At 36.5% G+C, this 14,003-nt stretch overlaps 1 protein-coding gene across 7 annotated transcripts in view; it reads left to right on the top strand.

Moving 5' to 3' along the window:
- The window catches only part of armc2 (armadillo repeat containing 2), a 58,229-nt gene that overhangs the window by 19,636 nt on the left and 24,590 nt on the right, over positions 1–14,003 (top strand). For all 7 annotated transcript variants that reach the window (XM_069178621.1, XM_069178618.1, XM_069178623.1 and 4 more), the window contains 4 exons: positions 2,713–2,789; positions 4,849–4,953; positions 7,872–8,047; positions 9,789–9,891. In XM_069178621.1, the coding sequence (XP_069034722.1) occupies positions 2,713–2,789; positions 4,849–4,953; positions 7,872–8,047; positions 9,789–9,891 (461 nt within the window). The remainder of the gene's footprint in view (positions 1–2,712; positions 2,790–4,848; positions 4,954–7,871; positions 8,048–9,788; positions 9,892–14,003) is intronic.

The raw sequence follows: 14,003 nt of genomic DNA, 5'->3' as shown, positions 1-14,003 counted from the left end.
AAAAAAAAAGCTTTGAAAACCATTGTTTTTTGTCAGTAATCCAAAATGTATATTTACCACTTGGCATCCCAATGCTAGGAAAAAAACATACACGACTTGGTGAAAGATCAGCTTACTCTATTTTCAAGTATATTTCTTTGTATGTGATTTAACTGAAAATGTTAATTGTTGATTTGACCAACTTGTAGATATTTTTGTTACCTTCTTTTTTATGTATACTGTCCTCCTGATATGTTTATATTTTTTGTATAAATACAACCTATACATATTAATATAGTCTTTGAGGATTTTGAATGCTTGGATCGGGTTTGCTTGTCTTTGATCAAGACTAAAAAGGTTCATTTCGTCTAGCCTGTCCTTATAGGACATTCCTTTCAGCCTGAGAACACATTGTTTGCTCTTCTCTGGATTGTTCAAGAGCATTAATACCCTTTTTATAATATAGTGACCAGAATCATACACGGAATTCTCAATGTAGTCATACTAGCCCATTGTACATTCATACCATAACATTCCATGACTGAATTTTAGTGAAATATTTATATAAATAAAATTAATACCACACAACAAGCAAAAGTAAAGATTTATTAGCAGTGTGGTGTCAATCCATGAATGTGGGATTGCTATATGGATTTTGAGGTATCATCTCCTACATGCATGATGGTGGATGTGAGTTTCATATGATAAGAGAATGATAGCAGAATATGCTACTTCAGCTATCATCAGCTAGATGTTTTCCTTTATGACTGAGGTTTAGGTTGATGTCAGGTGGCACATATGAGCACAGAAAAAAATATGATCTCACCTTTTTTTTACAAAAAACAAGAAAAAAAAAGACTGCCATCTGTTCTGATGTTCTCTGGGCTGCCCAGTTGGTGAGGATCTGTCCAAGGATTGCTTTGTACTCCCCAGGGTGGCTCAATCAGATTTCTGCCAGATTGAATCAATCCAATTACAGGTTTTGTAGAAGTCACACACTTACATTCGATCATCTGTAATAATTCTATAAATAACATCCCAGCAGTTCTTTTAAATAAGCTCAGTTTGAACACTCTGTGTTCTTGTGAGATCATTTTACAAATGTGCAAGTGCTCATTTGTTACATATAGAGGACCTACAAAAGTTATTTTAAATTATTAAAAGGTCAGTGCTGATGATACATTCTCCTTGCATTCATGTGGCTTTGCTCTAGGTGCTCTGGTTTCCTCCTTAAATCCAAAAGAATATTGGAAGGTAAATTAGCTTCTGGATGAATTGGTTCTGGTGTTAGTATGTGTGTGTTTGTGTCTGTGTGTACCCTGCAATGGACTTGTACCCCGTTCAGGGTGTCTCCAGACTTGCTCCCATTGCTTGCTGGCTTCTACGTGACCCTGTATTAGATAAACCATTTAGAAAATGGCTAAACAATATATGTATGATACATGTATGTCCAAATATACATGTTGCAATCTTAGGTTTTTATTAATTTATTAAAGACTTGTTAAGGTGATCAAGAAAACAGAAGAGTAGCTTCTCACATAGTTGCAATCAATGTATGTTGTATAGGGATAATCCATAAATAACTGTTAACATAAGGCATATACTGTATACATTTGTTTTGCCTCATGTTTTAAATAATGATACACCCTGCTGGCAGTGTACTTTATTAAAAGAAAACATATGCTGATTGTGAATTACAGATTGCAACAGTGACATCTAGTGAGACAAAAATGAATTCCATCCATACATTTTTTTAACTAGTTTATCCAATACAGGGTCACAGGGGAGCAGCAGCAGGCACAAGGCTGCATACACCTTGGATGGGATGCCAGTCCATCACAGGGCACACACAGACACACACACACGACACACTCAGCAGTCCAGCTTCTCAGAAGCCAATTAACTTACCGGCATGTCATGGGACAGTGGGAGGAAACTATAGCACCTGAAGGAAACCCAAGTGAAAACGGGGAGAAAATACAAACTCCATGACGATAGCCCCCCCAGGAATCGAACCCACAATTCGATTCCTGGCTACCCACTGCATCACCATGCCACCCAAAAATGAACAAATCTTATTTCATTCCAAAAGGTCAGAGATGCAAGCTTAATGTATAAATTTCTAAAAATGTGGTATTTTTAAAAATAACCTTCTCTGCCAGAAAAACATTTTTAGATGAATCTTCTTGAATGTTGCAAAAAATGCAGATGAGTGAAATGTCCTCTCAAGTATTTTCCAGTGCAGAATTTACTCTTCTCCTACCTTAGCAACAGCCAAATAAAATGCAAAATCAAATCTTTTTGTAATTTGAATATCTGTATTACTTGTTGCAAGATTTGTACCTTAAGCATTTATATATACTTTCGAAGATGGGGAAGAAATTTTGCCTTAGCAAATACTTTTCATGTAATTGTGTTTAGTGTTAAGGGAGTAAATCTCTTTTCAGAGTTTATCCTATGAAATTGTATGCTAATGTTATGCCTTCTAAGCCTAATAATAAGATGACACCAGATGACACCTGGTCGTTGAACTCCTGTTTTGTATTTGCAGTGTGTAATCTAGAAGGAAAGCTTTTTGTATAGTTTTTCCTTTTGTTGTAATTCCCAGTACACCAAAGAGACACTGCATGGAGCGCCCTAGAAATACTGTATGGATGTCAATGGCATACCTCTTTGGCGTAGCTGTAGATAAAAGAGCTTTTGACATATCTGTCCTCCTTCTTCCCTTTGCAGTGACCCCACTAGATCCCCCAGCGACACGTCTTCTCGTCCGTGCAGCGCGGACAGCCGGGCAGTGGGAGGAAGGACAGGTACTGTGCACGAAAGCAATAACCCCCCTTCCTGTTGTTCCTGTGGCTCCCAAAGGCCTTGTTCTGAATTCAAGTTCAAGTTCAAGTTTATTGTCATTACACTCATATACATGGTATATGGTATAACGAAATGCTATTTAGCTAGCTCTCGGACATAAGTAGTACAAAGAGAAAAAAAACACAACAACAACAACAATACAATTGTGTAGCAAAAGAAAGACAGAGACAACAGGCAGTGTGCAAAAAACAACAACAGACGATGTGCAAAAAAAACAACAGGCAATTGTTGGGGAATTGGGGTGGTGGTGATGGGTAAGGGGAATGATCACGTTTTTAAAGCTGTAGAATCTACAGTATTTGGCCTTGACATTTGAGGCTGCACCTCAAAGGGTTGGATTATTTCATAATATTATTAAATTAAAAGATTTAGAGACAGTGCTGTCTCTTTTTTTTTTCTTGCTAATGCTAATGTTTTCCAAATTAATACTTTCTTTGTCATTGACTAGAAATTAACTGTCTAAAAGTGATTATGGAAATTCAGTTTCACTTATGTCTTTATCACGTAGCTATTTTACTCAAGATATAAATTCAGTCTGCTGTAGTAACATTTTGAATAGATAAGACCTATCCAGCACTTTAAGGGCACATGATCGAAGCCAAGTAATGCTTAGCCTGTTCTCTTCAGAACTGTTTTTTGGTCATAAATGGTGTTATTGGATTTTTATTTTTGTTCAACAGTAAGCTATTTGCAACTCAAACTACTGAGCTGTTGCTATGTGTGTCAAACTTACCTGCTAAAAGTAGCAGCCAATAAATGAAACTGTACGCCACCAACTTTTTCCTGCAACTACTAGGCAGATATGCAAATACTAAATTTTGTATATGCAGAGAACAACCAATCGGAGACAGATGTGTTAGGTGACCTTTTATTCTGAAATTAAACTTCCTCTACAGCAGATTATTTTAAGAAAATGAACTTCTGAACTGTAAACTTTGGAAAATTTGAAAGGCAGGCATTTTTATGCTGTGTGTGTTTGAATGACCTTACAATATTTTGAAAGAGGATTCTTGTTATAATCTTGTGTATGGTGTTTTTGGAGGGTAGATATTTTTGAGGTGGGTTATCCTGTTTTTTTCCTGTTTTAAAAATGACATTACATCTCAGGCACATTCCTGCTGCTTCTCCTTGAGCACTGCCTGAGGAATCCATCCCTTCCTTTCTTTTTGCATTAGATTCCTTGCCAGCACCATCTGCCTATTCCAGCACATCCAGAATTGTGTAGTTCGGCTCGTCATTTTTCTTCCTTTGTTTTCTCATTTGACTCCATTATTCTAGTTCCTCTACTGGTTCTTTGTAGCCGATTCAGAATTTTAGTTCTCGTCTGCCATTATTTCAACCTTTCTGTGCCTGTCTTTTACTTCTCTCGTCTCTCATCATCATCTTCTAAATGCCCCGACCTCTTCACTTCTTCTCTGCCAGAGGTCTTCATTCTCCTGATCCAGAGCCCGTTCATTCTCCACCCTCCCCCTTGGGATTGACTACCTACACAAATCACTCCGCAGTCACCTTTAGGCACCTCTTCGCTATTCATGTGTTTAAGACAACATTGAAATAGCTCTCAACTTGTAGCTACACCTTTCAGTAGCTCTAGTAAATTGCACAGTTAACTGTTCTAAATCAATGGTAATGTAACTTGCTAATTGTACTGACTATAGAAAGATATATAGTACACACATGTGTTTACATTGCTTCTTTGTAACCACAATATTTGTATACTGTTTTAACTCTTTTGTTTTTGTATGTTGCTTATGTTGCTTATCCTGTTTGGACTAGTTTCATTATCATTTTACGGTACCTACGCAATTGTTACTTGTGCTGACACTAAATCAAGTAAATCTTCAATATTGGAGTGTATGTGCCTCTGAGAGCCTCTAGCGTGTTTGCTAAGAAAATAAGTACAAATAGTGTATGCTGGCTCAGTCTCCATTGCTGAGTCTTGAATGCAACAGTGCATGATCAGATGTTAATCTGTTCTTTCGTAATTGCATTAAAACTTAGAATCAAATAATGGACCTAGAACAACTGAAGATGAATCTGAGGAAAGCTTCGTTTGGAAATCTAGGATCATCCCTGTTCTCCAGGAGCTTGAATCACCTACCCATGGTATGTATTTTTCTGAAAATTAGTGTAAGAGGGAAACAAAAAAGTTAAAAAGTGCAAAAAGCTATTCTTTTTGAACAGTATTCTATATTCATTTTTGGTAGTATGTTTCTGTAGATGCTGTACATGCTGTAGATTTTGTATTGAAGTTATAATTGACTTTCCTCGGGTGTCGTTTTAGATATACTGTACTACCTTGGCGTTTCTTCTGTGGACTTTTAAATGTGCTGCTATGTCATTCTGCTTCCATGTTGGTGTTTTGTGTCTTTACTGTCTAGGTTATTATTTGTGTAGAAATATGTTTTTTAATACCCAGAATTAAATAAGAGAAGTTTAAATTTGGCTCTTTGAGACATCCAAAGCACATACAAACTGTGCCCATACCTGTTTTTGTTCCCATACAATACACCCCAATAAGTCAATTGTGTCATATTTCCCATAGTAATTAATTTTAAGGTGTGTTCACAGATTTTAATAATGAGTTTAAGTTCCACATTTTTAGAACAGGAATGAAAGTGTATGAATAGAGAAGGTTGTGGGTGGAAAAGAGTAAAAAATAAGAATACTAAAAATAGACTAATAGGGCTCAAGCAACAGATGCTCTCATTTGGCATATGCTTTAGGCCCTTTAGTCCAAGCACTGTCATTTTGTGATTGGAGTTGTGTCATTGAGTCACTGGGATTCTACAAGCAGCAGGAAGTGTCAGGCTGAGTGCCTAGGCCTACAACTGCAGAAACTGTCAGCTTTCAGTGCAGCAGCAACCCCCAAGACTTGTTAGGAACCAATCCATTTGTGCTTCTTTCAGAGAAAGAGGCATCAATTTTTTAAACAATATTAATTCTGCTGTGGGTGCTGTGGGGCATCCATAGCTGATGGATCTGGAAGCATTTTTCGATAGGAGTGTGCATAGAAAAATTGTAACCTTTAAAATTCTCGTGAGATGACTTTCAGCCTTGTACTGCCTGTGTTTACTTACTATTAAATTAAATATATTTTTAAAAGATTTCATAAATCTAGGTCACTGCTCAGATGTGTTCAGGGGGGAGGTTAGTGTCGGAAAACAGAATGTGATGGTTGTGAATTTTTAAGTCAGTTTAAACTTGAATGGAAATAAGATAAATTAAATATTTATCTTTGTGAAAATACTTTTGATGTTGACACAGAGCTCATGCATTAATGACTGTGCATATTACCACCATAAAACTTAGTTGCCAGTTCCTTTACTGTATGTAGTCAGATTTTGATTAAGTGGTGGAAAAAGTAGGTTTCCCAGTGGATTCCTTTCTATAATGGAATTTGACAAAAGAAAATAAAGGCGTTCCCTTGAATACAGTGTGCAGAATTTCTACTGTTTTGCTCATTTTCACCACTAAAAGTTTTTGGTTCTGAACCTTTAGTGTGCTCAAAAAATAAAAACCCAAATATTATTATAAGGGGAGTTGAGATACATCCAGTCAGATGTATCAAAAGTGGTGGGATGTACAAACTTTGTACAGTGGCAAATGGTGGGCTGTGCAAGTTTGGCCTTTTGAACTGTAGATTGAAATGAAACAGCTGCACACAAGGCATGTTGTAATCAATTTTCAAAAACAATTTCCAAAGAATGACCATCTTCTGCTCTGAACCATGAATGAAGTCTACAAGGCACTGACCTGCTCAATTGTCTGAGAAGTAGAAGAGCTACACAGTAATGCAGCAAGGCCTGTAACAACTGATAGATGATGTACAGTATGAGTGAACACATGATTGATGTCAGACATTACTCAATTAATCCCACAAGTGTTATGTTGGATCCTCGGAAGGCCAGTCCAACATTTCAGCATCTTGTCAAAGGAGCGCCTGTGTAACACAGAAATGCTCTGTGGAGGTGACCAATCTTATATTGGAAAATGAACTGTCTGCTCACTAGCCTTCCCCCTTATCCTCGGTTTCACGTATTAGCAGTGTCAGATCGTGCCTGGTGTGAGAAGAGTTCTCGAGGCTCCAAGAACTCTCTCAATGTCCAAAGCTCCTCCGATTGTCTCAATTTAAAATTTGAACTTGTGGATGTTAACACACCGCTTTTCTCTCGCTTAAGCACATCTTGCTGAAGATTACTGCACTCAGTAACTGTAAAAGTTCAAGCTTTATGTTCATTTTTGTAATATTTCTTTTGATAATAGAAAACTTTGCAGTACATATAAATATATTATATTCATACAGGTAAATGTGTTTTTTGTTATCAGTGAATAAGGTGGACTGGGTATATACGTTCTGATCAGAATTCATTATTTTTAATTAGAAATAATATTAACAACCTGCACCATCATTAAAAGTGTCCTAAACATATATTATACGTATATGTATATATTCCTATATCTATACTGTATAAATTGTTGACAAAGGATTTGTTGCATCATTTCTTTCAAGAGGATTTTATTAGATTTTATTGCATCTATTGCTCTAGATGACCTGGATCATAGTCAAACTCTTCTGAGTTTAACAATTCATGAATGCCCTTCATACCAAATAAACTGTTCAGCACTGGTAGGATGTTGTTCCTTCTAGAATAACAAAACAGTTTCATTAGTAATCTTAATAGACTTCATTACACTTTCTACCATACTGTATTAGTAGCGATTCAGCAGCAGTATAATCTAAATAGTATTTAGACAACATATTCTCAAGTATACAAGTACAACACAAGTAAGTACAGTATATAATGCCCATAAGAAATTGATCTGTAACAAAGTTTATTATGAAAAAATGCAAGTATTGTAATTAATTCCAGAAACCTCCAGAAAAAAATACAACAGGAATGTTAAGATTTTTTGATTCCCGGTTTTTACAACTGATTGTTTTATCTTTACATGTGTAGTTGTGTGTGATCTGTAATTTTGTATTGTATATCTTCTTAATAAGAATGTTGTTTTCTATTTAGGCAATAGTTTGGAGCAGCTGTGTGATGCCTGTGATAGACTACACCGTATTCTGGATGAGAGCAACTTGCTGGGCAGAAAGTGCAGGAGAAGAGCAATTTTGCTGAAAACTCTGTTTAAATTGATTGATATGGGCTCAGACCAGCTTAATCTACAGCTTACCAGACTGATTCTGGCTGTAAGTCTTGTTTCCTTGATTATAGTACACAATATGTTGGAGAGTTTGTTGGGGAATTAAAATATTCGGTATGCTACATAAATTGGCATTAATACCAGTACTCTCATAATTTTTTAGATGTTTAAAAACATCTTCCCAAACTGCATTACAAGTTCTCCGCAGTAGATCTAAGGATTCGATCTTTAAAAAGATGCAATTTTTTAACCTTAGAAAATATACTGTACCAGCAACATTTGTTCATAGTCCTGATGAAATAGGAATAAAAATCATCATATAACAGAATGATTGATGGATCTTGTTAACAAATTGTATACTGAAATCGTAATCGTATTTCTCAGAGAAAAGCCATGTTTGTCATAAATAATTTAAGACCAAAAAAAATGAAATCACATTATATACACTCCTGCAGGTAGTATTTTCCAGACAAGTACTTGAATCATTTCAATTTGATGCTATTATTCACACCCCTTGTAATTAGTACAGTATGTTGTAAATGCTCCTATAGCAGGGATCCTATAGTGTGCTGTGAGGTTGTGGCACTTCTGCAGGGAGATTTTAGACCTTTTGGTTTGTACATTTTCAGCCAGGTTTGAGCTTCTTTAAACCAGAAGGTTAGCTACAATGTTCTGTTACATGATGATGCAAGCTACAACTGAATGCTTGCTCTGTGTGTTTTCTCCTTTACCCAAGGAAAACAGGAAACATTTGGAGGCCTTTAAATTCTTCTGGAGGCTTCCTTTACACTTCCAGAGAGCGAATTGCTATTGTAGTTTTTTTTTCCATTGAGTTTATTTAAAAGAATACTTAGAGATTTGTATAAATATAACCCTATTGTTTTCTAGAATTCAGTTATGTATGACAAATAGGGTGGCATAGTGGTGCTGTAGTTAGGATTGCTGCCTCGGAGTGTTCGAATCCTGGGTTCAATTCCTGGGCTGCTCTCTGCGTGGAGTTTGTAGGTTCTCCCAGTGTAACTCAAGTTTCCTCCCACAGACCAAAGACATGCTAGTACAGTAGGATAATAGACCGAATGGTGGTAGAAACAAATAGAAAGAATGGAAGAAATGGCTGTATTTTTCGGGCTTGAAGATTATTTTCTTTGTATTGCAGCAGTGTGTCTTCCTCTTATTCTGCATTCAATGAGTAACAAGTGGGAAGCATGAGCTAGTGACAACATTCTTTGTGAGCTAAACTTTACAGTGACATGGGACTCTGAACCTGTAACAGATTGGATATTTTATGTAATAGTATTGGAAACGGAATACTGTTTCTTTTCTATATATCTGAAGGTATTGTCATTTTGATTATACCTCATTAAAGGAAATCAAAATATCCAATTTCATTCTGCACTTTCAAGTGATTATGTACAGTATTAGATGAAATTCCTTCCATAGAAATGCTTAATAAAGCTTACACAATAAATATACTTTACTGCACATTTTTTTAAAAATAGTAACTTTACACAAGATGGAATGATATTCAGCTTGTGATGGACAGATGTGTTTTGAATAAAGAAGTTAGAAAATAGATGGATGAAAGACAGATAAATTAACATTGACATATGACAACTTTTTTTAATTATATTTTTAAGACACATTATCCAGTCTGTAACTCCTTGTGTTATATTGTGTTTTTTGTATCATGTTTCATAGGATGGTGTGAATGCAATGGAAAAGCACTGTATTTCAGTGTACAGTGTACATGGGAACTAACTGGAGATATATTTGTTTTTCATTTTCAGCTCAGTGTCACTGGAAATAATCTCCTGAATGTTTGCAAACTTATATTTAAAATCAGCAGGAGTGAGAACAATGACAGTCTTTTCCAAAACAGTTCTATAATAGGTAAGAGCTTAGTTTGTGGTCTGTAACAGATCTTTAAAGGACATGTTTTTGCTTATAATAGAAGCTTTGATCTCTTTCTGTTTTGTAACCACGTTCATATTATAGTTTCATTGTTTTTTCTCTACTATAATAGTTCTGGGACCAACTTACCTAACAGGGCCCCAGTCTGAGTAACTGTACAGCCCAACTTCTTTAGTTTCCCTTTCCTTCTGACATAAATTACCTTTTCAGTGTTGTAGATTGAGTGTATCTGAGATTTAGATGGTAATCAGTTTATTTAAAACCACATCACACAAACTGATTTATTTGGCTATTATTTGTGATATCCCCTCTGTAAGTGTGTGCCATAAAATGTGTTGGATTCTAGAATAAACTACATGTCAAATTCATGGCTCCAAAATATGACTCGTATTTTGCAAGATGGGAGTTTATTTTACAAGATATACTCCCATATTTATTCATATAAGATGAAAGGATTGACCTTTTATCTACCTGCTACATCAGTACAGTATATCTTACAAATATACTGATCATACATGTATATTTTTAGAAAATAACATATACAGATTTTGAGTATTGATAGCATGTTTTGGCATCCTTTTGATTAATGTCCTTTCATGACTCATGACAGCAATACACTTGAGTAACTGTTGCATAAGCATTAAATCGCTTCATTAGTGAGAGAGTCAGTTGGGCACAGGTGTTGAAGTGGAATGAAAACTGAAACTGGATGTTTTATTGGATAATCTGAGCTAGCTTCTTGAAATTGTAGTGACATATCTAGCCTGCCTTTCTTCTCATGTTTGTGTAAAAACAGTGAAATGAAAGACCTTTGAAATTCTAAGTACTGTCACTTTTTCACAACTGCAAAAAAACAAATATTTTAAGCAGCATGGTTCAACAAACTTTGCTGTTTAACTTGCTAAATACATTTGCTGAATTACATAAAAATAGTTAGATATTGGAATTTATTTAGAATATACTGTATGCTGTGGTTTTATTATGCTGAAACTTTGGTGTTTCCTATTTTGCCTTTGCAATTTTTCCATTTAAAATTGTCAAATGTGCCTCTTATTTTGATCTTATGTGTGCTTTCTTATGATTTATATTTTCACTGTCTTATTTTTCTGGCACTATTTAATATATATATTTAATGCCACATAATATAAGATTGATCTTAATTGGCTCCTGAACATTTACTTTTTCTTTTTAAACCATTCCAGTGTGTCTTTAGCTTTAGTTTTGGGTCATTATCCTACTGGAAGGTGAATCTTTCCCAAGTCCCATGTCTCTTGCAGATTGCAGCAGGTTTTCCTCCAAGATTTCATGATACTGATACTGCCACCACTGTGCTTCACCGCAGGGATGGTGTTCTCAGGATTATGTTCACTGTTATACTTGCACCAAAGCTAACACTTATCATTGTGGCTAAAAAGGTCAATCGTGGTCTCATCAGACTATAGAATGTTCTTCAGCTTGGTGTCTAGAGTCTTCCACATGCCTTCTGACAAAGTATAGTTGCGTTTTGATGTGTGTTTTTTGTCGCTCTCCAATGAAGCCCAATTTTGCGAAGCACCCAGGCAATTGTCATATCCACAGTTTCTCCCATTGCAGCTATGGAAGGGTGTAATTGCTTTAGAGAGGTCACAAGTCTCTGGGCAGCCTCCCTCCCTCTCTGCTCTTTGTGAGGACACCCTGTTCCTAGTTAACTGTGGGACCTCCCAGGGATAGGAACAGTATATGTCAGTACCTGGATGGGAGACCTCCGGGGAAAAACTAAGGTTGCTGCTGGAAGAGGGGTTAGTGGGGCCAGCAGGGGACGCTCACCCTGCAGTCCATGTGGGATGGGGACACTATACAGTTAACAGGCACCGTCCTTCGGATGAGATGTAATACCGAGGTCCTGACTCTCTGTGGTCATTAAAAATCCCAGGGCGTTTCTCGAAAAGAGTAGGGGTGTAACCCTGGCGTCCTGGCCAAATTTCCCATTGGCCTTAACCAATCATGGCCTCCTAATAATCCGCGTCTATGAATTGGCTACATTACTCTGCTCTCCTCCCTACTAATAGCTGATGTGTGGTGAGCGTTCTGGCGTACTATGGCTGCCGTCGCATCATCCAGGAGGATGCTGCACATTGGTGGTGGTGGAGGGGAGTCCCCATTACCTGTAAAGCGCTTTGAGTGGAGTGTCCAGAAAAGTGCTATATAAGTGTCAGCAATTATAATTATTATTATATGTATCCAGAACTCATGAGAAACACTCTAGTTGCACACAGGTGGACTTCAGTCAACAAACATTTGGTTACACCGGAGCCTATTTAGGTGTGTCATAGTAAAAGGGGGTGAATACTTATGTTAACACTTATTTTCTGTTTCATAATAATAATTGATTTAGGAGGAGCTGTAGAATTTTATCAGTTTCACATTATAGAGTATGTTGTGTTGATCAATGGCAAAAAAATCCCAAATACATTGTATTTTATATTGTAACACAGTTAAGTGTGAAAAGTCCAATGGGGCTGAATACTTTTAATAGACACTGTATGAGTGAACATAAGGTTTATTCTTTTGTATTTAGCTTAAAATTGTAAGTTGTTGGACCGTAGAGGTGGGGTTTCTTAAATTTAAATTGAACTATGTTGTGATCAAAGTTCCCCTTCCTAAATATAAAATTAAATATAAAAAGAAAATTGCATCAGAACCACTTCCCCTTGTCTGTTCTCTAATAAACTGGGTAGAGAAATACCCAGGGTCCTGAGTATGGTCATTAACCACTTTTACCATTTGAAGTCTGTATAAGGGAGATCCCCATAAGAACACCTGTTCCCTTCTGTCATGCTTTATTTACTGTAGTCCACTGTATAATGAAGCAGTTATTCTGTGGCTGTGTATTGTGCTCTGTAGTTCGCTCTCTATTATTAAAGATTTCAGATTTTTACTTGTACTGTATATACAGATTCTGAAACATTTGATTCTTCTGGTCTATGTTAATGTGCCTGCAGATCATTTCAGATATACAGTACAGTGCTACACTGCCAGCTCTTTTCTCTTGCTGTCTGTTTAGATAAGACTGTACCCACTAATATTATATTCATTACTAAATTCATAAATTATCTAGTGTTAGAACCCCCTAAAAAAACATAATTATCTGTTAGCGTCAAGGCTGCTCGTTCTGTCATTTGGTTTAAGAGCTGCTAGCATTTAGGTATAAACATTTAATGGTGGTTTTACTTGAAGAGCTGTTTCTCATTATATTTGATTTCCCAGATGTGGCTTTGCTTGATTATCTGCCTCCATTCTGGTATAAATGCTTCTAGACCTCTCTATAGATTATTGCTCCCAGCAGGTTGGTCTCTGTGATAGTGAATGTAGAGGCTTAGTTTAAAGTCACCTACTGGAGTGAAAATTAGATTCACCTGGCTTAATTGATTGATTGGCATCCAGTGTGAATATAATATACAGGATATGATTGGCTCTGTGGGTCGCTGGTTAGGACAAAGGCTAAAGTCTGTGCCTAAGCTCTTGCAGGAATGGGAGAGAGTGAGAGCTCAGAATTGAATGTAAACAGTCTAGTTCCCACAGGTGTAGTTTTTGTGGCTCCTGTACTGTTCCAACAGAAGACAAATGTGCAGTCTTTTGTGCCAGAAAGGGTCTAATAGGAGAGAGAGTGTGAAAGAAGAATTTAGATTACGGATTTCTGATGATTACTGAAAGAAAGATCCGGAGTGATCTATAGCTCATTGCTTTGGGTAAACTTTTCCAGTATTTTGTTTATAAGACTCCAGTGTCTCATTATGAAGGATGATTAGTACTGATTGAAGTGCAGGTGTAAGAGAGGATGTAAAGGGTTAAGACCAGTTAAGTGCACAGTGTCTGAGTAGAAAAGTGACAAGGTGGGTTGCATGTCTTCCTATCTTTAGTCACCTTAATGTTCTTGTGCGCGGTCACATAAGTCCATAAACACCCATGTTACCTTAGGCACGATGTGTAGAATTGATGTCTGATTGACTAACTCTATCTTTACTTTTTACTCAAAAAGATTGAATTGGAAAATGAAAGCTGTTGATTAAATTCTCTCATTAGTACTTTCACAAAAAAATCTCGCCTTTGTG

Source organism: Lepisosteus oculatus, chromosome 2, assembly GCF_040954835.1.
Source record: "Lepisosteus oculatus isolate fLepOcu1 chromosome 2, fLepOcu1.hap2, whole genome shotgun sequence".
Taxonomy (NCBI): Eukaryota; Metazoa; Chordata; class Actinopteri; order Semionotiformes; family Lepisosteidae; genus Lepisosteus; species Lepisosteus oculatus.
This window is presented reverse-complemented; position numbering and strand designations above follow the sequence as displayed.